Here is a 26900-nt window from a genome sequence, read left to right as displayed (position 1 = left end):
TTATTATTAGTAGTAATTTTATTTATTTATAACATAACATAAAATATGAAAATACAAAAGCAAATAGAGGGGACAACAAAAGGGAAAATAAAAAAGTGGAGAAGGCGAGGGGAAGAAATAAAAGGCATTGACTTCCTACTCTGCAGTAAAATAAGATACTAAGATCGAATATCAACTTTTTATATTTCTATAGAAATATAAACTAGCCATTTCTGTATCAACAAATCAGCCTAATCAGTAAAACCCAAAATCATAGTATACTTTTTCCACCTCAACAATAAGTCCAGAAGCAGTTTCCACGTAGAAACAAAAGTACATATGTTTTTTTTCTTTTATCAAAACAGTCAATTTAGCCATCTCTGCTAATTCCACAAGCTTTTGTAACCTTTCGTCCATGGTAGGAATAAAAGCTTCCTTCCATTTTTTGCATAGTGCAATCTTGCTGCAGTCACCATATATAAAATCAGTGTTCCAATTTTTTTCCCAGTTCTCTTTCTGTTAGACCCAGAAGGAAAGTTATTGGTTTAATCTTTATGTTCACTTCAAGAATTTTCTGCACTAATGTATGAATCCTGCTCCAATATTTCTTTGCTTTATCACATGTCCACCATAAATGATAAGAAGTCCCTTCTTTACATTTTACATTTGCAACATTCATTTGAAATACTGTTACATTCTAGATAACTGATCTGGTGTTAAATACCAGTGATATATTATTTTGTAAAATGTTCTTTTAAGTTATAGTTTAATTAAATTTTAAGCCTTTTATCCACATATTCTCCCATTGTACCCAAGATTCCTTGCCCACTGGATCTTACAGTGTTTTACATGTTCATTTTCCAAATTCAATTATAATAACATTTCATAGACCTTAGCAACAATATGATCATCACTACTGCAGAGTCAAATTTCCAGTTCATTTTTTGGAAACTCAAGCCCATGATGTTTTTTCACCTAGTTTAAATCTTTCCTTTATTTGTAGGTATGTAAACCAATGGCAAATGTGACCTTCTAATTCTAGTTCTTCCTTAGACTTGAGGAAGAATTGAAAGATACTGTTTTACCATAGATCCACCAGTTCGGCTTTACCACTATTTATTTTCTTAAAAAAAACTTCTTGGGGGACACCCATAGAGGCAATTTCACAAAGAACTTTGTTTTATAATATGGCACATCTAAAAATAATGATTATTAAAATCAACATTAACTTTATCGTACCATAGATACCCATGCCATCCAAACCTTCATTTGTTGCTTTTAATACTATTGATATGGTACAGAGTTATATAAGTAAAATAGTGTTAAAAGTTTTTTTGTTAAGAGGTTTTATCTACCATACCAAACCTACAGACCGCATGTCAGCAGAGAACTAGATTGATGAAATAGAGACTTGTGCCAAAGTGTTGCTATATTAAATAGACAAATGTATTTATAAGAGTTAAATTTTTTTTTCATTCATAAACCATAGTTAGAATACTCTAATTGTCATATTAAAAATGATTCAGCATAAATTAAATTCTCTATTAGTCATTTAGGTCCTAGAATTTTCTATTGAATTAAAGTTCAAATCGAAACTCTCATTTTCTCTCATAGTATCTGGGCAAGCTCTTGCCCTGCAAAGACAGGAAATGATCCTATTAGAATCCTGGTTTTGCTTGTGTGTGATTATTATTTTAGCTGGTTATGTGCCAGCCCTTACCAGAATGTGGCCAGTCTCAAAATTTTTAGCAGGATCAGAACTGATTAGTACTTGGAAGAAAGACCACCAGAAAATTTTCTAGCTTCTGGCTGATAAATTATGTAGCATTTAACTCATATATCCCTTGTGAAAGAAATAGCTAAACAAATCTAATGCTGAAATCATTAGCATTGTAAGTAGAAATTCTCGCAAATCGCAACCAAGCAAAGCATTATTGCTGAACAGTAATTGCCTGTGTTTCCAATTAAAGTAGGATTATGTATAATATAATGAGAAAGATCTCTTCCTCCGATACCTTAAAAATCCATCATCAGAAGGCAGCCTTGGACTATGTGACCAAATCATCTGGCTACTTGTATAGATTTCCATGCACAGGTTGAATAAATACTGCATTCAATTCCTGAAAACTGCTTGAGTGTTATTCTTGCAGGCATCAATTGGGAAGGGAATTTCTGGAGGAAATTTCAAAATAGAAACTCTGACTTCCTTACATTCTTAACTAGGTAGTGGAAACACTTAGTGTAATGATTAAGGTATGGGCCTAGAAACCAGAAATTGTGAGTTCTAGTCTTGCATTAGACATGAAAAATAACTGATTGACTTTGGCCAGTCACTCTCTCTCAGCCCAACCCATCTGATAGGGTTGATGTGGGTATTGGTATGTTTGCCACTTTGTTGAATATGAAAAGAAAGGGTGGGATAAATATTTTTTTTAAAAAATCAACATGTTGAAATCAAAAGAACTGGAAATGGAAATGCACATTATTTTTCCTTCCATTTCAATAATATAATTGTTTACCTCTTGTTCTCTCTACTGGAAAAATGCATTCTGGTTCTAGAATGAACCAACAAAAGTATTGATTAGTTTGCAAGATTATACTGAATGACATGGCATTCAATTCTCACTTTTATTTGCTTCCAGGTTTGAACATGAAATATATATATTTATATAATACATTTATGATTAGGAACTCTTTGAAAAGAAATAAGATTATAAAGTTATCTGATAAGTGCAACAAAATATTTTAACATATCATGAAAAACATTATTTTTGATAAAGGAGGAAATCTCTGCTATGCTTACATCCAGACAACGCCAGATGTAACAATATCTAAATCATCAGGAATCTGTTCAACTTGTAAAGCAATTTGTTAAATTTAAAACTATTTGCAAACATTGTCTATAAGCAGTAATTGTTTTATTCAAATAGATACATTTCAAATAGACAGTATTTTTGTTGGAACCAAAACCTATATTCTTACTGGATGTGATTTTCCTATATTTTAAAGTAAATTTATTTAAGTGATTTCAGGTTCTCAGTTTTTCTTTTTTACTGGGTAAGTTAGAAAATTGTATACTGAAGCATCTGATTTTCAGTGATGTACAATTCCCCAATGCATTATTGCAATTAATACTGCCTATACAACCTTAGGAGAGATTTGAAACAGACAAGGATCATCCAGTATATTTATGTTGAAGAGTGTTTCTTGAGAATAAAGAATTGCCTCTTTCAAAGAAAGGAGTAACACTTTCTCTCTGAAGGACATATTCACCACTACTCCAATCCCTCTCCTTGAAGGTTTTCATCAACAAGAAAAAGAAGGGGTCCAGATTACATGTATCTGAGCTAATGGTATAGAGCCATGGTGGCGAACCTATGGCACGCATGCCACAGGTGGCACGCAGAGCCCTCTCTGTGGGCATGCACTCCATCACCCCAGTCCTAGGCCTTCAGCTGGGTTTTATAAAACCTTTTCGCTTTAGGCCTCCACCGCCATGTGCAAAAAAAAAGGTTCAATCAATCAATCAATTTCAACTTCTCATGGGAAAAAAAAGATCTTGTGAAGTTGGAATTGATTGATTGAACTTTTTAATCCCACCCAGTCTGCCGTTACCACCACAGCCACGCCCACCCAATGGGCCAAGCCCACCCATTTAGCCAAACCCACACAATGGGCCATGCCCACCCAGCACCCGACAATACATAAGTGGGTCTTGGATTGCAGTTTGGGCACTTGGTCTCTAAAGGTTCGCCATCACTGGTATAGAGGATCCCATCTACTTCCTTAGCACTCACAGGATCAAAGTCAGCCAGATAATCAGAGCCATCTCCTTTGGACCTACCCCAGCTATTATGAAGCTCCAAGTAAATCTGAGTGACTTTTTCTTCCAGATGACTTAAAAATTTCTCACAGCAGCCCCTTAGATTTTCCTCTTGCACATTTCTTCCCAATAGGGTAGAGGTCACTGGGCTGTGGGAATGATAAGGAGATAGAAATCCTTATGTTTTGCTGCTCTGATCACAATAGTATACACCCAAATATGCTTAGTCTGGTTTGGTCCTTATTTTTCATTGTGCCACTTAGGTGTCTCTTTTCATAAGGTCTCATAACTGTCTATGCATTTTGAAATCCTAAAAGTTGTTTTTATTGGAGATGATCTTGCTAGCAACATTGTTGATAATATTTGACAGCTACACTGATAATATCAATATTTTACATGCTGGAAAAATGGCCTCAGAAAAAATAATTCCTTCAGGAAAAAAACATTCTTGTGTTTAATAACATTTTAATTCTTTTCCCAACTGAGTTTTTTCACAATATGTGAAAAATTCCCACAGTATAATAACTGTGTCTTGCAACTGTGTTGTTATAATAGCATTGCAGTACCATTTTCACAAACAACTTTTCATAGCATCACCACCAGATGGATTCGTAGCTGGCTGACAGGCCATACTCAGCGTGTGGTCCTCAATGGAACTGCATCTACATGGAAGGAAGTGTGTAGTGGGGTGCCCCAGGGCTCTGTTTTGGGCTCAGGGCTCTTCAACATCTTCATCAACAATTTGGATGAGGGGATAGATTGAGAACTCATCAAATTTGCAGACGACACCAAGCTGGCAGGAATAGCCAATACTCCAGAAGATAGGCTTAAGATACAGGAGGATCTGGACAGACTCGAACACTGGGCACTATCTAACAAAATGAAATTCAATTTTGAAAAAAGTAAGGTTCTACATTTAGGCAGGAAAAATCAAATGCACAGGTATAGTATAGGTAGTACCTTGCTCAATAGTAGCAACTGTGAGAGAGATCTCGGAGTCCTAGTGGACAATCACTTAAATATGAGCCAGCAGTGTGCTGCAGATGCCAAAAAAGCCAACACAGTGCTAGGCTGCATTAAGAGAGGGATAGAATCAAGATCAAGTGAAGTACTAATACCACTTTACAATCCTTTGGTAAGGCCACACCTGGAATACTGCACCCAGTTTTGGTCACCACGATGTAAAAAAGATGTTGAGACTCTAGAAAGGGTACAGAGAAAAGCAACAAAGATGATTGGGGGACTGGAGGCTAAAACATATGGGGGACGGTTGCTGGAATTGGGTATGTCTTCTAATTTAATGAAGAGAAGGGTGAGGGGTGACATGATAGCAGTGTTACAATATCTCAGGGGCTGCCACAAAGAAGAGGGAGTCAAGCTATTCTCCAGAATACCTGAAAGCAGGACAAGAAGCAATGGATGGAAACTAGTCAAGGAGAGAAGCAACCTAGAACTAAGGAGAAACTTCCTGACAGTTAGAACAATTAACCAGTGGAACAACCTGCCTCCAGAAGTGGTGAATGCTCCAACACTGGAAGTTTTTAAGAAGAGACTAGCCAGCCACTTGTCTGAAATGGTGTAGGGTTTCCTGCCTGAGCAGGGGGTTGGACTAGATGACCTCCAAGGTCCCTTCCAACTTCTTGTTGTTGTTGTTGTTGTTCTTCTTCTTCTTCTTCTTCTTCTTCTTCTTCTTCTTCTTCTTCTTCTTCTTCTTATTATTATTATTATTATTATTATTATTATTATTATTATATCTATTTTCTTAATATACTACTCTCAGGAACCTTCCAAAAAATTGGATCAAGCCTCTTATCATCTCATACAATAAAATGTTCTAGGAGGAGAGCTAGAGGCAAAACAAATAGAATCAAATAATAAACTCATTCTTTCTCTTATTTTTTAAAAAATACAAGATGCAACATATTTTCACATATGGTGGACATGTAAAAAGGTTAAGGCTTTTTGGATAAAAGTCTGGTGGAACATGCAGAAGATTTTTAAACAGAGGATAAAGTTTTGTCTGCAACTTTTTTTGTTGGGAATAATTACAGATGCTACAGTTGTGGACACCAAGCTGATGTTGAATTTAATTACGGCAGCAAGACTTTTGATAGGTCAGTATTGGAAGAAAGAGGAACTGCCGACCATAGAAGAGTGGACTTTAAAGGTTTCCGACCTGGCAGAGATGGCGAAGATTTCGGCCTATTTGAAAGATCACTCGCAAGAACGCTATATTATGGAATGGAGAAAATGGATTGAGTTTATCCAGAACAAGTATAGGGTTAAGAAGTTTTATGTAGCATTTGAATAAGTCTTCTTTCTTTTCTTTTTTTTTCTTTTGGTTTTTTTATATATATTTAATATTACTAAGGCTTGTTTTATCCTATATAAGCTAGAGAGTGATGGATTTTAGAGTTTATAGTTGTTAGTATATGATTGTTTATGATTGCTTTTTATATATATACCTTGTATTTAGCTCTGGGAAGTCGGGGGGGAGGGGGGAGGTAGGGGGGAGAAGGGAGGGGGAGGGGGGTTTTAAAGGAAAATTGTATGTTAAAACTTTTCAATAAAAAAAAATACAGAGATAAAATAACTTATGAGATGGAAAGCAAGTTTATGGAAAATTAATACTAAAAGAAATGGCAAACACCTTTGGTATTATTCCAGTATATTTTGATAGATTCATCCAGGGTTTTATAACCATAAGTTACTGTTCACAGAAATCAGAATAACAGAGTTTGAAAGAACTTTGGAGGTCTTCTAGTTCAATCCCCGCTTAATCAGGAGACCCTATACGATTTCAGATAGATGGATATCCAATTTCTTCTTTAAAACCTCCAATAATGGAATACCCACAACTTTTGAAAGGAAGCTATTCCACTGATTACTTGTTCTAACCGTCAGAAAATTTCTTCTTAATTATAGGTTGCTTCTCTCCTTGATTAGTTTCTGTCCATTGTGTCTTGTCCTGCCTTCAGGTGCTTTGGAGATCCCTTTTCTTCTGGGCAGTCTCTTAGATATGATAAATGTTATGCCATCCCTAGTCATTTTTTCATTAGAGTAGACCCAGTTTCTGCAACCATTCTTTGTATATTTTGGTTTCCAGTCCCTAATCATCTTTGTTGCTTTTTTCTGCACACTTTCTAGAGTCTGAACATCTTTTTTATATCTTGGCAACCAAAACTGGAAGCACTATTCCAAATATAGTCTTACCAAAGCATTATAAAGCAGTACTAATACTTCAAGTCATCTTGATTCTATCCCTCTTTTAATGCAGCCTGGGACTTTATTAGCTTTTTTGGCAATTGCAGCACACTGCTGGCTCATATTTAAGTGGTTATCTACTAGGACTCCTTGATCCCTATAATTTCTTTTAGATCAGATACCACCCTTTCTATACCCATGCATTTGTTTTTTTCTTATCTAAGAGTAAACCCTTAAATATTCTTGTCATTGAATTATATTTTGTTTGAAGGGCCCAGTGCTCAAGTCTGTGGAGATCCTTCAGGATCTTGAGTCTACTTTCTGGAGCATTGGCTATTCCGGCCAACTTGGTATTGTCTGCAATTTAATTAGTTCCTTTTCTATCCTCTCATTTAAATCATTTATGAAGATGTTGAGGAGTACTGGACCTAAGACAGAATCTTGTGGTACCCACTGCATACTTCCCTGCATATACAGGTAGAACTATTAAGGATTACATGTTGAGTGCTGTTGGTCAGCCAGTTACAAATCCATCTGATAGTGATCTTACCAATTAATAGGGCATGCTCTACTGTATTTAAAGAGAGTAGAGAATAAATTAGAGCTGGAAGGAACATTTGAGGTCTTCTAGGCCAGCCCCCCCCCCCCACTCAAGCAGGAGAACCAATACCATCTCAGACAAGTGACTATCTAGTCACTTCTTAAAAATCTCCAGTGATGGAGCGCCCACGATTTCTGAAGGCAAGCTATTCCACTGGTTAATTGTCTTTACTGTTAGAAAGTTTCTCCTTAATTCCAGGTTGCTTCTCTCTTTGGTCACTTTCCAACCATTGTTTCTTGTCCTGCGCTCTGGTACTTTGGATAATAATTTGACCCTCTCTTCTTTGTGACAGCTTCTCAAATATTGGAATACTGCTATCATGTCACCCCCTATTTCTTCTTTTCTTTAGACTAGCCAAACCCAAGTCCTGCAACCGTTCTTGATATGTTTTAGTCTCCAGGCCTTGGATCATCTTAGTTGCTCTTCTCTGAACTTTTTCCAAGGTGTCAACATCTTTTTTGTAGTATGGTGACCAAAATTGGTCACAGTATTCCAGGTGTGGTTTCACTAGGGTTTTATATAGCAGTACTAATACTTCACATGATCTTGATTATGTGCCTCTATTTATACAACCCAGCATTGTATTAGCTTTTTTGGCCACTGCGGCATATTGCTGGCTCATAGTCAAGGGATCGTCCCACTAGGATTAATGCTTTAGGGAAGTCCAAGTAAATTATGTTCATAGTATTTTGTTGTCAACTAATTTGTCAATTTGTCAAAAAATGCAATAAGATTTGTTTGACATGATTTATTTAGGACAAACTCAAGTTGGCTTCTGTTATAACTTTGTTTGCCTCTAGGTGTTGCCAGATTTGTTGTTTGATTATCTTTTCCAGGATCTTCTCACATACTGTATTTATTTATTTATTTATTTATTATTTTATTAGATTTATATACCGCCCTTTCCCGGAGGACTCAGGGCAGTTTACAGTGTATTCTAAAATCATACCAATACAAAATACAAGTTAAAAGACAAATAAAAGATTAAATTATCCCTGAAAATAAAACCCCAGTTAAAATTCTCAGCCTGGGTCAGAGAGCTCAAAGAGCCAAGTCTTCAGGTCTCGGCGGAATGAACGTAGGTCAGGGGCAGTTCTGAGCTCCACGGGCAGCTGGTTCCAGAGGGCAGGCGCACCCACAGAAAAGGCTCTCCCCTGGGTGTTATCCGCTGGCAATCTTTTATCGGCGGCCCCCTGAGAAGACCCTCCCTCTGCGAGCGCAATGGACGAAGGGAACTTGATGCTGGCAGCAGGTATTCCCTTAAATATCCCGGACCCAAGCCATTTAGGGCTTTATAGGCTTTTGATTAATATTGAAAATACTGCCTTACAGAACCTTATTTGCATCCTTAGTACATTTAAAGATTTCAATCAAGTCCCCTCTTTCCCTTCTGTCCTCCATGCTGTACATATTCAGTTCCTCCAATCTCTCCTGATATGTTTTGTCCCTCAGACCTTACATCATTTTTTGCCCATTTCTGGTCTTGCTCAATCTTATTAATATCTTTTTTTAATGAGGTGCCCAGAACTAGACATAGTATTCCAAAATGGGGTCTGAACTAAAGCTCTATATTGCAGGATTAGCACTTTCTTTTTCCTACTAGTAATTCCTCTGGCGATGCATCCCAGAATTTTGTTTGACTTCACACTATTTACTCATTTTGAAGTCATCTTCTATGAACACACATAAATATTGTTTTTTCTGTTGCTCTAGCTACCACTGTACCCAATACTGTACCCTGCCATAGGGTTGTTTTCTCCTAAGTGCATGATCTTACATTTAGAAACACTGAATTCTAGTTTGCACATTTTTGACCAATTTTCCAGCAATGCCAAATCAGACCCCTAGAAACATCAATTCTTTTACACATCTTTGTGTCATCAACAAAAAGACAAATCTTACTTAGGAACCTCACTTACAAACACATTGAATAGAACAGGACCTACAGTGAGGGGGAAAAATTATTTGATCACCTGCTGATGTACATTTGCCTAATGACAAAGAAATGATCAGTCTATAATTTTAATGGTAGGTTTATTTTAACAGTGAGAGACAAAATAGCAACAAAAGATCTAGAAAAATGCATTTCAAAAAAGTTATAAATTGAAATAAGTATTTGATCTGTTCTCAAAACATGACTTAGTACTTGGTGGCAAAACCCATTGGCAATTACAGAGGTCAGATGTTTCTTGGAGATGGTCACCAGGTTTGCACACATCTCAAGAGGGATTTTGCCCCACTCCTCTTTGCAGATCCTCTCCAAGTCACTAAGGTTTCGAGGCTGACATTTGGCAGCTTGAACCTTCAGCTCTCTCCATAGATTTTCTATGGGATTAAGATCTGGAGAATGGCTAGGCCACTCCAGGACCTGGCTAGGCCAAGCCTTTGTTGCCTTGGCCATGTGTTTTGAGTCATTGCCATGCTGGAATACCCATCCACAACCCATTTTCAATGCCCTGGCTGAGGGAAGAAGGTTCTCACCCAAGATTTGATGCTACATGGCCCCGTCCATTGTCCCTTTGATGCAGTGAAGTTGTCCTATCCCCTTAGCAGAAAAACACCCCCAAAGCATAATGTTTCCACTTCCATGTTTGATGGTGGGGATGATGTTCTTGGAGTCATAGACAGCATTCCTCCTCCAAACACGGAGACTTGAGTTGATGCCAAAGAGCTCAATTTTGGTCTCATCTGAGACCAAAAAACAGTTTCACCCAGTTTTCCTCTGAATCATTCAGATGTTCATTGGCAAACTTCAGACAGGCCTGTACATGTGCTTTCTTGAGCAGGGGTCCTTACGGGCGCTGCAAGATTTCAGTCCTTCACAGCGTAGTGTGTTATCAATTGTTTTCTTGGTGACTATGGTCCCAGCTGCCTTGAGATCATTGACAAGATCCTCCTATGTAGTTCTGGGCTGATTCCTCACCGTTCTCATGATCACTGAAACTCCACAAGATGAGATCTTGCATGGATCCCCAGACCGAGGAGATTGACAGTTATTTTGTGTTTCTTCCATATGTGAATAATTGCACCAAATGTTGTCACTTTCTCACTGCTGCTTGGCAACAGTCTTGTAGACCATTCCAGCCTTGTGTAAGTCTATAATCTTGTCCTTGGAATCCTTGGACAGCTCTTTGTTCTTGGCCATGGTGGAGAGCTTGGAATCTGATTCATTGATTGCTTCTATGGACAGGTGTCTTTTATATATAAAAGCCTTAAATGCTTATATATAAATGCCAGAGTTTGAGGAACAAACAGGTGAACTAGATGTAATAGTACACGAGGGTATGACATAGTTGGCATAACAGAAACATGGTGGGACGAAACCCATGAATGGAATGGACTGATAGATGGTTACAAATTGTTCAAAAGAAACAGGTCTACAAAAAGAGGAGTGGGAGTTACATTATACATAAGAGAACACTACATATCTGTAGAAATACACATGATCCAAGACAAAATCTCTCCAGAATGTATATGGGTCAATATAAAAAAGGAAAAAAATGACATTATCATAGGTGTATATTACAGCCCATCCAACCAATCAGAAGAAATAGATCAACTTTTTGCCAACCAGTTAACAAATGTATGCAGGAAGCATACCACAGTAGTAATGGGAGACTTCAACTATCCAGATATCAACTGGGAGACAAACTCAGCAATGAGCGGGAGATTAAACAGATTCCTAATCAACCTAGCCAACAACTTTGTAACTTAACTTTGTAAAGGTGGAGGAGGGAACTAGATGAAAAGCTATACTGGACTTAATCCTTATACTGTAAATAGAGATGAAGTGATAGAAGGAATCGAAATTGCTGGAACCTTGGGGGAAAGCAACCACGTCATACTACAATTTAATTTAAGGCAAACACTAGCAATAGAAAACAATCCAACCAACATCCTAAACTTCAAAAGAGCCAACTTTAACAAACTCAGAGAGAACCTAGGAAAGATCCCATGGTTAAAATTCTGAAGGGGAAAACAACCCAAGAAGCATGGGAAACCCTGAAAAAAGCAATCACAAAAGCCCAAACCAGAACAATACCATTGAGAAAGAAAAACAAGAAATCCAAGAAGAACCCGCATGGCTGCACAAAAAGAAACTAAAAGACAAAAAGGACAAGTACAAAAAATGGAAAGGGGCACATAACCAAGGCCGATTATCAGCAGACAGCCAGAGCATGCAAAGAAGAAGTCAGGAAAGCAAAGGCCCAGAACAAACAAACACTCGCAACAGAAATCAAGGAAAACAAAGAAAAAAAGTTTCTTCCAACATATTAACAACAAGAAAAAAGTCAAGGAAACTGTAGGCCCACTAAAGAAAGAAGATGGCAAGGAAATTACAGGCAACAGGGAGAAAGCAGAGCTGCTTAACTCATACTTTGCATCATCTTCACACAAAAAGAAACCATAGCCCAACACACCAAAAAATACTGCAAAAGACATACTAGAAACAAAAATCAAAAGCAAGAAAATGGTAAGAGAACACCTATCCAACCTTGACAAAAATAAATCACCATGACCCAACAGATTACATCCCAGAGTTCTGAAAGAGCTGGCAAATGTTATCTCAGAATAATTGCACCACATCTTTCACAAATCCTAGAACACTGCGGAAGTCCTTTAGGATTGGAAAAGGGCTGATGTGGTCCCTATCTTCAATAAAGGAAACTACACACAAACCAGTTTAACATCAATACCTGGGAAGATCCTAGAAAAGATAAACAAAAGACAATTTTGCAAACAACTAGAAACAAAATGATAATGATAATGATGATGATGATTGATGATGATGCTCTGGGACTTCAGAATTCAAACAGACAAGCACCTGCAATATAACACCCCAGACTTAACAATTGTCGATAAGACAATTTTGGTCACCATATCACAAAAAAGATGTTGAGAGTTTTGTTCAGAGAAGAGCAATTAAGATGATCCAAGGCCTTTGCATCCATTAAGTTGTGTGCCTTTAAATGTTCATTATTCCTTTTTTTTCAGAAGTGATTCCATTAACTTCAGTACTACAGATGTTAAGCTCACTGGTCTATAGTTTCTAGCTTCTTCTTTAGCCCACTTCTTGTGCAAGGGTACAACATTGCTGTTCAGCAGTCTTGGGGAATTTCACCTGTTAGAAGAGACTGGTTAAAGAAATCAATTAATGGTCCTAGAAGTTCCCTCAAAACTCTGGATGAATACTATCCAGACCCATTGCTTTATTAATCTTTAAGTGGATTACCTCACCTGCCAATTCATCTTTCTGTGTTTTACAGAAAATAACTTTTTTGGCTTCTTTTGTAGGTTCTTATATACCACTCTACTAGCTACATTTTTGCTATTCTGATATCGATATATCCTGATTTTATTTCCTCCTTTATTAGCCTATGTACACCTGCTGTGAACCAGAATGTGTTCTCTTTCTTTTGCTTGTACTGATGTGCTTCACTTAGAGACTAGTTGTCTCCAAGATGGCAGATTTTATCAGTATCTACTGAGAACTGATTCCTGTGACTTTATGCCACCCTTCAAGTTTATGTTTTAGATACTCTTCAATTTCGATAAAGTCTAAAACTTTAGTTTTACTGAATGTTTTATGAATTCTGTCAAGTTTTATCAGTTTTATCAATACAATGGAGCATGAGCCAATGAATTCTGTACAGTGGTGCCCATGTTCAATTTTGTGGATATTACATCCCCTTGTTCTGATACAGCAAGCAGATTCAATTACTGTATATATGCTTGTTCTAATGTATTTTTTTACTTTAATTCCCATCAGTGTCTAAATAGGTTAAGACCTACAGTATATATCAATTTTTACATATCTATTTAATTGTTTACTACTTTCGTAACATTTTCTTCTCCTTTTGTATTTCCTCCCAAAATTCTAATTATGTTAATTTAGGAAGAAAAATAAGACTTTAACCAAGATATTTGCCTTTCAATTACAGTTAATTTTTCTGTTATTTGTTTTTATACAGATATTTGTTGAATCTGAAAATGAACCATGACCAGGGCTTCATATATCATATTAATCTTTTTAAAGTAATATTTTAACATTGTTTTTAAACAAGGAGTTCATTTAAGTGCAAAATTCTGAATTTGCCAAACACCCAGTAGTAGAATTGCTACAATATTCTTTGTATATCTGTGTCCTTCAACTTTTTAGAAGGGAGGAAAACAATAGATGAATGATGAAAATGTTATGGAGATGTGTTTTTCCTGCTTATGTTTTAAAAGATAAAACACAAAGATAAGGTCAAAAGCCTTCCTAATTCAGTATCCTCTGTCCTCTCTAATAAGTTTACATGAGACCACAGTTTTTCCCCATGATGGTTGAGACTATGTTAATGCTATGATCTACATTCAAAGTAGAAAAGGTGATTTGGAGTGCTTCTGTGTTGATAGGTATAACATACATATTATCAGGCAATCCAGATAAGGTTTTCTACTTTATGGATCATTTCACAGCCCTATTTCCTTGCAAGTAGTATTCCTTGTAAGGTGGCTTTTTTGGCTTTTTGAGGAGCAGTGTATATATCACATGTAGATATCACATGTTTGGTAATATATAATTATATAGAATATTAAAGCAACTTCTCCAACTTTGCGTCTTTAAGATTTGTTGGAATTGCAGCTCCCAGAATTCCCAATCACACGATCAGTTTACATACTACTATCTGGAGATTACCAGGTTGAGAATGACTGAATAAATGTGCAGCATAGGATTTGACCCAAAGCACTTTTGTTTGTAAAACAAGGGATTAATTTACTCTGATTTTCTGGTTTATTTTAATTTTATAATGCAGTTGTATCACATTGTCAGGATGGAAATTGCTTAGAAAATCAATTCGGATAACATGAAATGAATCCTATGATAAAATCACCAAGGCAATTTTTACATGTCAGTGAAATGCCTTGATTGCTATTAGATATATTACATTATTTTCCAACAGGAAAAAAAGGAAAATGGAATAAACTGTCTCAAAAACTACACATCGCTCATTATGTATGTATTTGGTACAGGTTCCGATTTAGTGGTCGTATCCTTGGTCTTGCTCTTATTCATCAGTACCTACTTGATGCTTTCTTCACAAGGCCATTCTACAAAGCGTTGTTAAGGCTGTAAGTATTTACAAATTCAATGGAAGAAACCATTATGGCATTTCTTAATCTCTTGGCAATGAAGGATGAGTGGAATTTTAAAGAGAGCTTTAATTTATTTATTCATTTATTCATTCAATTTATATAGCCACCTGTTCAGAATATGTCTCAGGCCAGCGCACATCAGTAAATTGCAACTAAATTCATATAAAAATGACAAAGTAAATTAAATATACAGACATAAAGTGCCAAGAAAAATTCATTCAAGGGGTTCATGCCAGTCTCCGACTTAGTACCCTTGGGAAGTCTTAAAAGCTTTTTGAAAGGCAGGCAGAGTTGGGAGCAACCCAAATGGTGGTGCTGTTGGCACCAGAGAAGTTGTTTCTTCTGGATCCCACCAGATAACATTGCCTAAGCAATCTAGAGCAGGGGTGTCAAACTAGCAGCCCACAGGTCGGATGTGTCACGTGCAGGCCACACCCACCCCGGCTCCACAAAGGCAAAAAATGTCACAATACATCACGTGATGCGATCGAGTTTGACACCCATGATCTAAAGCATGCTGATCCTTTTAGATCTTACCAGATGAATGGAAATAATTAGAAACAGATGGTCCCACAAATAGTTTAGCCTACCAGCATGAGAAGCTCTATAGATAAAAACATGTTCCTTAATCTGCATTCAAAATCTCACTAGAAAGCAGTGTAGTTTGTGAGGCGGTCTCCTAACTACCCGTGCCACTATGTTCTGGACCAGTTGCATTTTATAAGTGGTTATTAAAGGCAGGCCCATATAAAGTACATTTAAGTAATCCAATTACAAGCTGACCATAGCAAATGTGTCCATGAGCAGGGTCTCCCAATCAAAAAGCAGACACAATTGGTGTGCAAGTTAGAGCTATACAAAGGCTGTCCAATCCAGTTGTTCAAATGGGACGAAGAGTCTACAACTTCCAAATCACACACCAGGTTGTTTAATACAGTTCAACCCCAATTTCTAATTCCCAATTTCACACCTATTTATGGAGGAAGCATCCAGACACCAGGACAGAATCTTGGCAACATCCCTTGAATGGATGAGAAGGTGGCTAGAAAACAGAGTAAGATCAGCATATTTATGATATTTAATCTGTGCCAATATGTATGAGTGAGAGAGAACTCACTGAGAAGTTGCAATTATCTTTAAACCACAGTGAGCCTATATTCAAGAAGATGCTTCTTTGTGCATCTCTTGCCTTTTAAAATTTTGTTGTTCAGGAATCACAGATAAAACTATTTAAAAATTTTAAAGTTATAGAGTCTATACCTATAGCAGAATAACTTTTTTTCTAGAAAGAAGGGTTCCCTTTTTTAAACTTGAATATCACTTATGTTGGTTGATCATTATACTTATGTATGATGCATTTATATACTTGACTGCATTTAGGTATGGGAACAGGGGGAACTTTGAATTCATTATGACATATCTGAATTTATTTCCCTAAAATATATTTTGGCAAAACATATTTTATTACCCTTTTATTGTATATGTTAGAATGAAATATTTTGAATTACTGCTTTGTAAAAAAGTATGTATAGCTAAGTTTTCTATGAATAAAAAGTCCAATAACACTTCATGATCAGAAGAGAACAATATCAAGCATGAACCAACAAGTTGTAACTCACTCTAATAATATTAAGAAAATATATATCCAATCACTCTAAATCTAACTAAGGATTTCTTTTCCTAACCAACTAGATGATCCCTAGGAAGCTAATACAAAATCATGCCGTAAAATTCTTCAGCATTCTTCATATTGAAAATTTTATTGCCATTGATACAATGCTTAGCTCTGATTGCAGGTAGCTAATGACTGTTAAAATTTGAACTGAGGCTACGGTTTAATATTTTACTATTTGAAACCTGAACATAATTTATTATTTATTTATTATCTATTGTCAATCAGGCCATGTGACCTTAGTGATATGGAATATCTGGATGAAGAATTCCACCAAAGTTTACAATGGATGAAAGACAACATCATTACTGATATTCTGGATCTCACTTTCACAGTGAATGAGGAAGTGTTTGGACAGGTAACTTAAGATGAGTCTACTAAAAGTTAGAAATTAAGAGTCATAGAAATTTCAATTTAGGAACAAATTTCATCTGGAGATCATTTATTAAAAGTATAGGAAGACAAGAAACACCAAGTACAATATTATAAAGCCCTAAATGGCTTGGGTCCGGGATATTTGAGGGAACACCTGTTGCCAGCATCAAGCTCCCTTCGTCCAGTGCGCTCACATAGGGAGGGTCTTCTCAGGGTGCCGCCGGTAAAAGATTGCCGCCGGATAACACCCAGGGGAAGGGCCTTCTCTGTGGGTGCGCCTGCCCTCTGGAACCAGCTGCCCGTGGAGCTGAGGACTGCCCCTGACCTTCGTTCATTCCGCTGGGACCTGAAGACCTGGCTCTTTGACCTTTCCGGCCCAGGCTGAGAATTTTTTAACCGGGGTTTTTAGTTTAAGGGATGATTTAATCTTTTTTAATTGTTTTTTTAACTTTTGTATTTGTATTGCTGATTTTAAATACCCTGTAAACAGCCCTGAGTCCTTCGGGAAAGGGCGGTATATAAATCTAATTAAATTAAATTAAATTAATAAAATAAGAATGGACAAGTATTCCTTTGCTTAATGTCTTTACAATCATCATTGGGATTTATTTATGTTAGAAGTCTATCACAAATAAAAGGTTTTAGCAAACTGGGTGGAAAGTTCACCATATAAATAGCAGAGGCAAAACAAGTTTATTTATTATTTATTACTATTAGGTAAGTACCTTCTTTTAAAAAAATGTAGGAATGATGTAGAGACTGTCTCATTTTATTTGCAAAATAAAGTTAACTGTTAACAGCTGGTTCCAACATTCATTCTTTATTTTGGGCCTTCAAAGCAAGCAATATTAATTTGCTAATAAGCAGGTATCTTTTTAAAATCCTGTATTCTTTCAACACATATAAAAAAATAGCAAGTCATAGCATTACCAATAAGAATGCAGTTCTCAAACCTAGATGTATCTGAACCTAAATCAATCAAATATTTATTACAGTCAAAGATCAGCATATATTGTATCTGAATTACTAAAATTTCAGATAGTTTAATATTTCTTATCATTTGGATATTGGAAAATCAGGAATCTGCTCCAAATAATGCAATTTAAATAAAGCTAAATTAAAACAATTAAGAGGTGCAGTAGTTTGGGAATGTTAAGACTGATAAAAATATTGAGACTAATAAAAAAAATCCATATAAAAACTCTGTTTGATCTAAAAAGTTGGAAAAAATGGTCCTAGCTGCTTTATTCAGAAATCTACTTTTTAGCTAAATGGTGAAATAATGAGGATTTAGAGAATTTGTTACCCATTTTAACCACCAACACCCCCAATTTTTTAAGTATTGCTGGTACAGGTAACTAATACAATTTTAAAGACAATACTGATTAGAATACAAATGCCCATACCTCCAATTTCAATAAAATGGTTCATTGTGGTTTATAAGAAAAACATAAACATCCACAAGGAACATCCATGATAGCTCTCAAACAAATACTGCATTAAAATATTTATGCTATGTTAAAAATATTTAAGAGATGAAATAGGAACAAATCTGGGGAAAAGTCATAGACAAAGGCTCTATTTTAAAATGATTCCTCAGTATTGTTAGGAATAAATGCCCAATTTGAATTTGGATAACATAATAAAATAATACCATTTGAAAAAAGAGTAGTGCTAGCTATTCAGAAGTGCAATATCAAACAGCATACCAATATTCAGGCAATATCTTTTTGAGCAATATTTGATAGTTAAAAGTAATTGTGGTAATGGTAATTTTTATATTCCTGTCCAATATTTATGTTTTGCTTATTTGTTGTTGTTTTTTTAGGTAACAGAAAGAGAGTTGAAATCTGGAGGTGCAAATACACAAGTGACTGAAAAGAACAAGAAGGAGTATATTGAAAGAATGGTTAAGTGGCGAGTAGAAAGAGGGGTTGTTCAGCAAACCGAGGCACTAGTTCGTGGCTTCTACGAAGTATGTATCATATTTTATCAAATAAGAGTTGAAGAGTTATAAGCATAAGGGCATTTTAATTACAGCAAATTCAGTACAAAAAAGGACAGATAATTAACTGCTTTAGTGGTGGTTTCAAACCTTAATAGGAAGCATCAGTATAAGTAGAAGACCTGTCATTATTTAGGCGTACAATGCTTATACACCTGTACATTTGTTTTAATATTAAGTAATGGAATTTTCACTTCTATTTTTCAATAGTTTACCAGTTTTTGGTAGCAAATCTATGACAAATTGAAGTGCAAATTCCGTTTTTAAAATGAAAACAAATGTAAAGATTTGTGCCTATATAACATTAGGATTCCCTCTACAAACTTTCACTAAAATCTTGGTACTGCCCATTGTTATATTTTCCCTTCCCCCTGGGCCCAAGTCTCTTAAATCAGCGGTCTCCAACCTTTCCAGCTTGGTGGCTTAGCACGTGAGTATGTGTGAGTTGCAGGTGCACGCATGCATGAAGCTCCATTCACACAAGTGGAAAATGCTTGCCCTCATATGCAAAGCTCGACTTGCATAGTGCAAACACCCTCTGCTCATGTGAATGGCAGTTTATGCACTTGCACTTGCCCATCTCTCCCATGGCCTGGTTTTGAACAGGTTGCAGCCTGGTAGAGGGCCCGTGGCCTGATGATTGGCTTAAATGAAATTATTACCAATTTTGAAGTTTTTGCACAACTTCTGAGCCCCATTTGTGTGAGTGACAGAAAATCAGAAACTTAAATCAAAGCTGTACATTTTAGTTGTGCAGTTTTTTTCTCCTGTTTTTTTTTTAAGTTTAATGTAGATTTTTATCCCTTAAACATTGTTGGAAAAGTTTTTTGAAACTTATTTGCCATTGCCTCCTTCCTAGGATTCAGAGATGGGCTGGCCCAAGGGCAGGATTAGAACTCACATTTTCCTGGTTTAGCCTAGCACCTGATTTAGCCTAGCACACGTGCCACAGGTGGCACGCAAAGCCCTCTCTGTGGGCATGCGTGCCATCACCCCATTCCTAGGCCTTTAGCTGGGTTTTATAAAACCTTTTTGCTTTAGGCCTCCACAGCCATGTGCAAAAAAAAAGGTTCAATCAATCAATCAATTTCAACTTCTTGCGGGGAAAAAAAGATCTCGCAAAGTTGGAATTGATTGATTGAACTTTTTAGTCCCACCCAGTCTGCCATTACCACTGCAGTCACACCCACCCAATGGGCCATGTCCACCTAATTGGCCACACCCAGCCAATGGGTCACACCCACCTGGCACCCAACGATACATAAGTGGGTTTTGGGTTGCAGTTTGGGCACTCAGTCTCTAAAAGGTTTACCATCACTGGCCTAGCACCTTCACCACAACAAATTGGCTCTCTTCCACTATTCTTTTCTACTGATATAATATTTAAAATAATTTTCTTCTACTGACCTATTTAAAATAATTAGAATTTTATTGAGCACTAATTGATCAGTGTTATCATTTATTGCTATGTCAATGGCAGAGAATAGTGCAATAATAGCCTTAATAAAACCTGCAGATCAAAACTATACAAGCAAACAATTAATCCACATTAAAATAATACATGGGAAAAATATTCAATTAAATCTTTAATAATTTTTATTTTTTATTTTTTTATTTTAATTCCATTTATATCCCGCCCTTCTCCGAAGACTCAGGGCGGCTTACAAGCTTAGCAGTAGCCTTCATTCTATGTATATGCCTGCTTATTAGGGCTTTCACACACACACCCAAGCGGCATTATTACAAAGTCAGCTTAATTGCCCCCAACAATCTGGGTCCTCATTTTACCTACCTCAGAAGGATGGAAGGCTGAGTCAACCTTGAGCCTGGTGGGACTCGAACCTGCATTAGCCCACTGCTCCACCAAGGCTAGTTATAGTTAATAATGGGAAACCAGCTTTCTGGAATTTGCAAATATACCTAATTTGTGTAAAATATTGAGTCTTTTGACATTTCTGTATTTATTAGTAGCATCTGTGCTTTATTTTTCAGGTCGTAGACTCAAGACTTGTTTCACTTTTTGATGCTAGAGAGCTAGAATTGGTAATCGCTGGCACAGCTGAAATCGATCTTAATGATTGGCGCAATAACACAGAATATCGGGGTGGTAAACATTGCAATTATTCTTCCTCACCATTTTTTCATTATATTATGTCCTGTTACTGCTGGGAATTCTGCCCCATGTCTTTAAGGTAGTCAAATGTGTCAAATTACTTATTTTATAGGTTGTAGGTTGGTTTATCTGTCTAATAGCTATTTTTTTCTTTATATAGGATATGCTTAATTCAGATATACCTGCAATTACATAAAACTAATATGGAAAAAACACAAATATCTTGGGCAGATATGACTAGATAGAGCAAAACATGTTTAGTTCATCTTCACATCCAATTATGTCTTTTTTGCATGATTCTAATGCATTTGTCTTTTACCCATCTTTTCTTTTAGGTTACCATGATGGACATATAGTAATACGATGGTTCTGGGCAGCAGTAGAAAGGTTCAACAATGAGCAAAGACTACGGTTGCTGCAGTTTGTTACTGGAACATCTAGTGTCCCTTATGAAGGCTTCGCAGCCCTTCGAGGGAGCAATGGACTACGGCGTTTCTGTATAGAGAAATGGGGTAAAATAACATCACTCCCCAGGTATGTTTCTTAAAATGATATTCCATCCTTCATAGTTGGAGATCAATTTATTTTCATGTTCACATGATTGATATTTTTATTAATGAAAAGACTGTCTTACAGCATCTCTGAATATTCCAATTTATCATGTTAAAGACTGCTTTACAAAGATATCCTAATTATTTTGTGTTATAGAAAAGATAGACTAAAAGTGATAAAGGCAGTCAGATCAAAAATTCCTTTGGGGTTCATATTCTACCACTTTGAATATGGAGGATATCAAATAATTAAATGTTGAAAAATCTTAGTCAAGTAAAGCAACTTTTCTTTTCCTATGTGGTTTCTTGCTTTGCCATTCTTTCTTTTGTCATTTGCATGGACTGTTAGGGTCACATAGAATCAGAAATACAATACCATGATATGCAGTCCAGAATAATTAGAAAAACAGCAGAGAAAGATGGTCCCTTCTGCAGGGAATTCAAATACCACCATTATGCTGGTTAAAAATACTAAAAATATTAATAAATTAATAGTAAAAAAATTTTAAAAAATAATTTCTGTTCTCTTATTTCCTAAAGACATACCATCTCATTTTGCCTAAAGGTAATCCTGGTCCTATAAAAGACAGATTAAAGTATTGAAATTGTTTATAAAAGATACCTGTAGTTCTTGTAGTTCTTCATTCAAACTTAAAACATCATGTTTTATAAGCATGTGTTGGTCTATACTTGCATTTCTAGAAACCCAAGGTCTGAGAAATAATCAATGCTCAACTAGGGTTACATATATCAACACCCAGACACTATAATTATTATTGCTGATTACTTTAATGCAAGTATTGGTCAATTTGACACTCTTTTGCAAATTTATTTTAAACAGCCAATGCTCCCTAAAATTGATATGGCTATTTACCAGTTTAATTGTAACATTGTAGGATTTCATTTGGCACAACATATTAGATCTAGATAGATTTAATGACAAATGGTATAAAAGGGGAATTTACATTCTGGTGCCGTAATGGGGCCAGAATAGTTGATTATATCATGGTTACCTGGAGGTTTGTTCATTTTATAGCTTACTTCTGTATTGAAATTCAAGATGTTAGTGATCGCTTTCCACTATTTCTTTTAATTCTGAACCAAATCTTGAATCATTAGAAGTAGCCCCTTGCCCTATTGACATTACAAGTACAGAAGTAATGGTCTCACAGTTTGGCTAAAGTTTTATCTAGGCTCTTCACTTTTGAGTCACTGGTTCAGATACACAAACAAATCTGCCTAGCTGATTTCAATTCTAAAAGGCAAACCTTTTAGAGACTGAGTGCCCAAACTGCAACCCAAAACCCATTTATGTATCGTTGGGTGCCGGGTGGGTGTGACCCATTGGCTGGGTGTGGCCAATTAGGTGGGCATGGCCCATTGGGTGGGCGTGGCTGCAGTGGTAACGGCAGACTGGGTGGGACTAAAAAGTTCAATCAATCAATTCCAACTTTGCGAGATCTTTTTTCCCCCCCGCAAGAAGTTGAAATTGATTGAACCTTCTTTTTTTTTGCACATGGCTGCGGAGGCCTAAAGTGAAAAGGTTTTATAAAGCCCAGCTGAAGGCCTAGGACTGGGGCGACGGCGCACATGCCCACAGAGAGGACTCTGTGTGCCACCTGTGGCACGCGTGCCATAGGTTTGCCACCACGGGACTAAGTAGTGTCACTGTATCAGTCATTTATCCCCTGGACAAGATTTTTAACAGCCAATGCTGTTTAAACCTTGGTATGATAATGATTGCATCAAGGGTAAAAGAATCTTTCTTAATTGCAATAAATTCTTTTCTTAAGGAAATTCTTTGAATACTCAATTACTTAATGTTGAGAAAAAATTATCAAGATCCTTTGAAGCTAAAGAAAATGTAACAGAGAATTGGAAGAACTTAATTTTAAAGGCAAAACATAAGAATTCCACTTAGTTTTGGCACTTAATCAATCAGTACTTCATACAGTAGATGGACGATACCTGTATTATGGCCCTTTCTTGTAAATATCGGCAGATAAATTGGAGGATCACTTCTGTAAGATTTTAAAAAAGGTATCTGCTGTAATCTCAGATGTAATTCCCTTTTATGGAGACCTCCAGGATTGTCACTTATGTCTATAACTAAGGTACCTACAGTATAGCCCAGTTAAAACCAGATAAGGCATCTGAAGGTGATTTAATTTCTCCCAAATTAAAAAAGAAAAACAAAGATTGGTGCGGTCCATTTCTGATCACCCTATTCCCACATATTAACAACATGCCAATTTTTGGTTGTAATTTTAATTTATAATATTAATACTATAATACTAACCTCTTTTTATATTTATAATTGTTTTTATATTGATATGTTTTATTATGTTGTAAGCTACTCAGAGTTTCCTTATACCATGAGATAAGTGACATATAAATTTAATAAATAATAATAATTGGAAGCAGGATATTGTCATGTCATCATACAAAAGTAAAGGAAGCAGATTTGATCCTATTAATTATAGACTTATTAGTTTAATAACTAATAAGTATAATTAATAGGATCAAATCTGCTTCCTTCCCAGTAAGTAAACTCTATGTCATCTTTTTATATCTAAAATTAGTAGATTAGGTACAAATTAAAAATATTATTGCTGAAGGACAGACTGAATTTAGAGAGGAATAATAATGCCTGAATAAAAATTCTGGTCCCAATTGCCATTGTAACATAAGGATTATCTGTATATCCCTGCAGCTTGCAAAGTTTACCACAGTAAACTTTACAAAGCTAAACAGTCCTTCAGCTTTTTATGGCTCCCAAATCTGCTCTTTTGAAAGGCTTAATATTCTTGAAACTACTCAAAATAGGTTTATTAGAGCCATTCAGATAGTTTCAAAAAACATAAAAAATACTATCTTAATGTAGCTATAGTCTCATTGTATGCTAGAACAGGAGTCTCCAAACTTTTCAGTCTGAGGGCCACATTGGATACTTTGCAAAGATTCAAGGAGCAGGGGCAAAAATCAATTTTATAAATGAGCAAATAAAAATTAATTGAATGTGTTTTATTTTGCTCTATGTTATGTGACAACTATGCAGAAACTGCTGTGCTTATATGGACAAATAATATAAGAAAAATGTCAAACATTAGCAAACAGAAAAGGAGAGAGAAGCTTTGGTGGATCAGGCCAGTGCTCAGCCAGTCCAGATCACTCTTCCCTCCCCCCTCCCCCGCCCACACAGGCAAAGGAAATAATCCTCCAGCAGGCTTCTTCTTCCTCATCCGGCAGATGGGGAGGGGGGGAACAAACAATCCCTTGAATCATACACACACCCCTAGCAAAGGAAGCAACCCTCCAGCTGGCTCAAAGCCAACAAATATTTTAAAGGGGAAGATGCTTCGCCTTTCTCACCCAGCAATCCTTTAGCTGGCTCACAACCTCCTCCCCATCGCAGAAATTGAGGGAATCCTATCTTCATTTCCAAACAGTGATGAATACAACCCTCCTTTCTCTCCCTACGCTGTTTGGAAAGGATTGAAGCATGGGAGGGCTGGCAGGCTGGATACTTCCAGGAAGCCAGATGTAGCCCATGGGCCACAGTTTTGAGACCCCTATGCAATTCTTCTTATTGCCTTTGGCTAAACCTAATATTATTTCCTATAGATTCGGCACCATAGTACTTAGAGATTGTTTTAAATAATCATGGCTTTAAAAAGTCATAGATAAAATTCGCCTACTGGGCTTCTCTATGGAAAATATATGCTCAATAGATTTTGACAATGCTAGAACTGTCCTCATACGTTGGATTTCAGGTATAGATATTCAACAAATTTAAGCAATCTCACTTTGAAGGAATTTACTTTAGTCTCTTATTTGTCCTTTATCACAATTTTGAAATTTTGTAAGGCTTTCACTTTAGTCAGGCTGGATACATCACCCTCAGAACTCCTTTTTGGAGTACTCTACAGTTATTTCCATGTGATAATGCCTCAACAAACACTCTAATCAATATGTTACTATGTTGCTCCCTATATAAAGATTATAGACACAGTTTTCATTTATCTGATCTTGAAGAAATTTCCAGGCAGAGAGTACAATTTCCACTTACTTCTTTTAAAAACATTCTCCCAGTTTGTCAAATTTGTGCTACTATCTATGCACTATATTGCACCATTAATTAAATTTGAATACTCATTTATTCATCATTTATACTGCAATAGATAGTCCTCACTCAACAACAATTCATTCAGCAACTATAGTTATGATGTTGAACAAATGGCTTGTCCTCAAAGATATGGCTGTTACAGTGCCCCTGAAGTCACCCAAGATATCTATCTTTAAAACCATATTTAAACATGCAATATCTGCACAAATTCATCAATTAAAGTAAAAACCAATTAATAGATCAACTAAATAAATAAATAATGAACAATCAAAGGAAAATATCCAGGTCTTTTGTATTACACTGAAAATCATGAGCCAGTTTATATGACTCAGAAAGAATTACACAAAATGGCAAAAATCACCAAGAGTCCTATTTGATATTTCATAAATCTTGCCTTTTGGAGAAGTAGAGAGTAGCCATACCTTCTGAATGAGGATATAACTAGGTCCAGAATTATAGCTTCAAATACAGGTATATCAATCTTCTTATAAGCACTACCCTTACAGCTTAAAAGGAAAGTGCCTAGTTCTTGTCCTGTGTTAACATTTTTCCTTTCCGGTCTTTCTTACTAGTTATGGGGAAGTTATGTTTACAGTTCAAATAGGAAATTGTGACTTAGAAAAACATGGAGAGAGGGGGAAATTGTGCAAAGGATTTGAAATATTCTTTTAAACTCATTATTAATTTACACAGTAATAACAAATACAACATTCTTCACAAATATGTGGTTTCATTTATATTTACAGGTTTAAAAGGATCAATAAGGCAAGTGATGTAGATTAGACTATTTCGGACAAAGATGCTGTTTTTAAAGCTTTACATATTGTTTTCATTTTGCAGGGCCCATACTTGTTTCAATCGCCTGGATCTTCCACCCTATCCATCATATTCTATGCTTTGTGAAAAGTTGTTGACAGCTGTTGAAGAAACTAGTACCTTTGGACTTGAATGAAAAAAGGGGGGTTCAATTTTTTCCTTGCCAATGGCATCTTTCCCTCCTGCTACCATATGAATTTGACTTTCAGTATTTTGTTTCTAATGGAAAAGACAGGAGAAATAAAAGCTGTGCATGAAGAACAGCTTTCCTTTAAGAATTAACTATCATGCTTTTCATCTTTAATTCCCAATGGACAATTACCCTGTATGCAATATAAAACCAAGGTCTCCATGTATCTACACATACCTCCATTAGTAATAATGAAAATATGAATGCAAATTATTCTACACTTGACCAAATGTTAATGTTTACTTCTATCTATATTAATTAAAAAAGAAGATTCACCAAGCATTCCTAGCTATATGTTCATCCTT

At 36.1% G+C, this 26900-nt stretch overlaps 1 protein-coding gene across 1 annotated transcript in view; it reads left to right on the top strand.

The window, feature by feature from the left end:
- Positions 1-26589, top strand: part of HECW1 (HECT, C2 and WW domain containing E3 ubiquitin protein ligase 1) — a gene marked incomplete at its 5' end in the record, with an annotated part of 167334 nt that extends 140745 nt beyond the window's left edge. Inside the window, 6 exons of the mRNA XM_083379003.1 lie at positions 14625-14723; positions 16648-16777; positions 18623-18769; positions 20792-20906; positions 21248-21446; positions 26430-26589. Coding sequence (XP_083235129.1) covers positions 14625-14723; positions 16648-16777; positions 18623-18769; positions 20792-20906; positions 21248-21446; positions 26430-26541 — 802 coding nt within the window. The 3' untranslated portion in view covers positions 26542-26589. The remainder of the gene's footprint in view (positions 1-14624; positions 14724-16647; positions 16778-18622; positions 18770-20791; positions 20907-21247; positions 21447-26429) is intronic.
- Between the last annotated feature and the right edge of the window lie 311 nt (positions 26590-26900).

This window comes from Vipera ursinii (genome assembly GCF_947247035.1).
Source record: "Vipera ursinii genome assembly, chromosome: Z".
Classification (NCBI taxonomy): Eukaryota; Metazoa; Chordata; class Lepidosauria; order Squamata; family Viperidae; genus Vipera; species Vipera ursinii.
The sequence above is the reverse complement of the archived record's forward strand: the minus strand, read 5'-3'. Positions and strand labels throughout refer to the sequence as shown.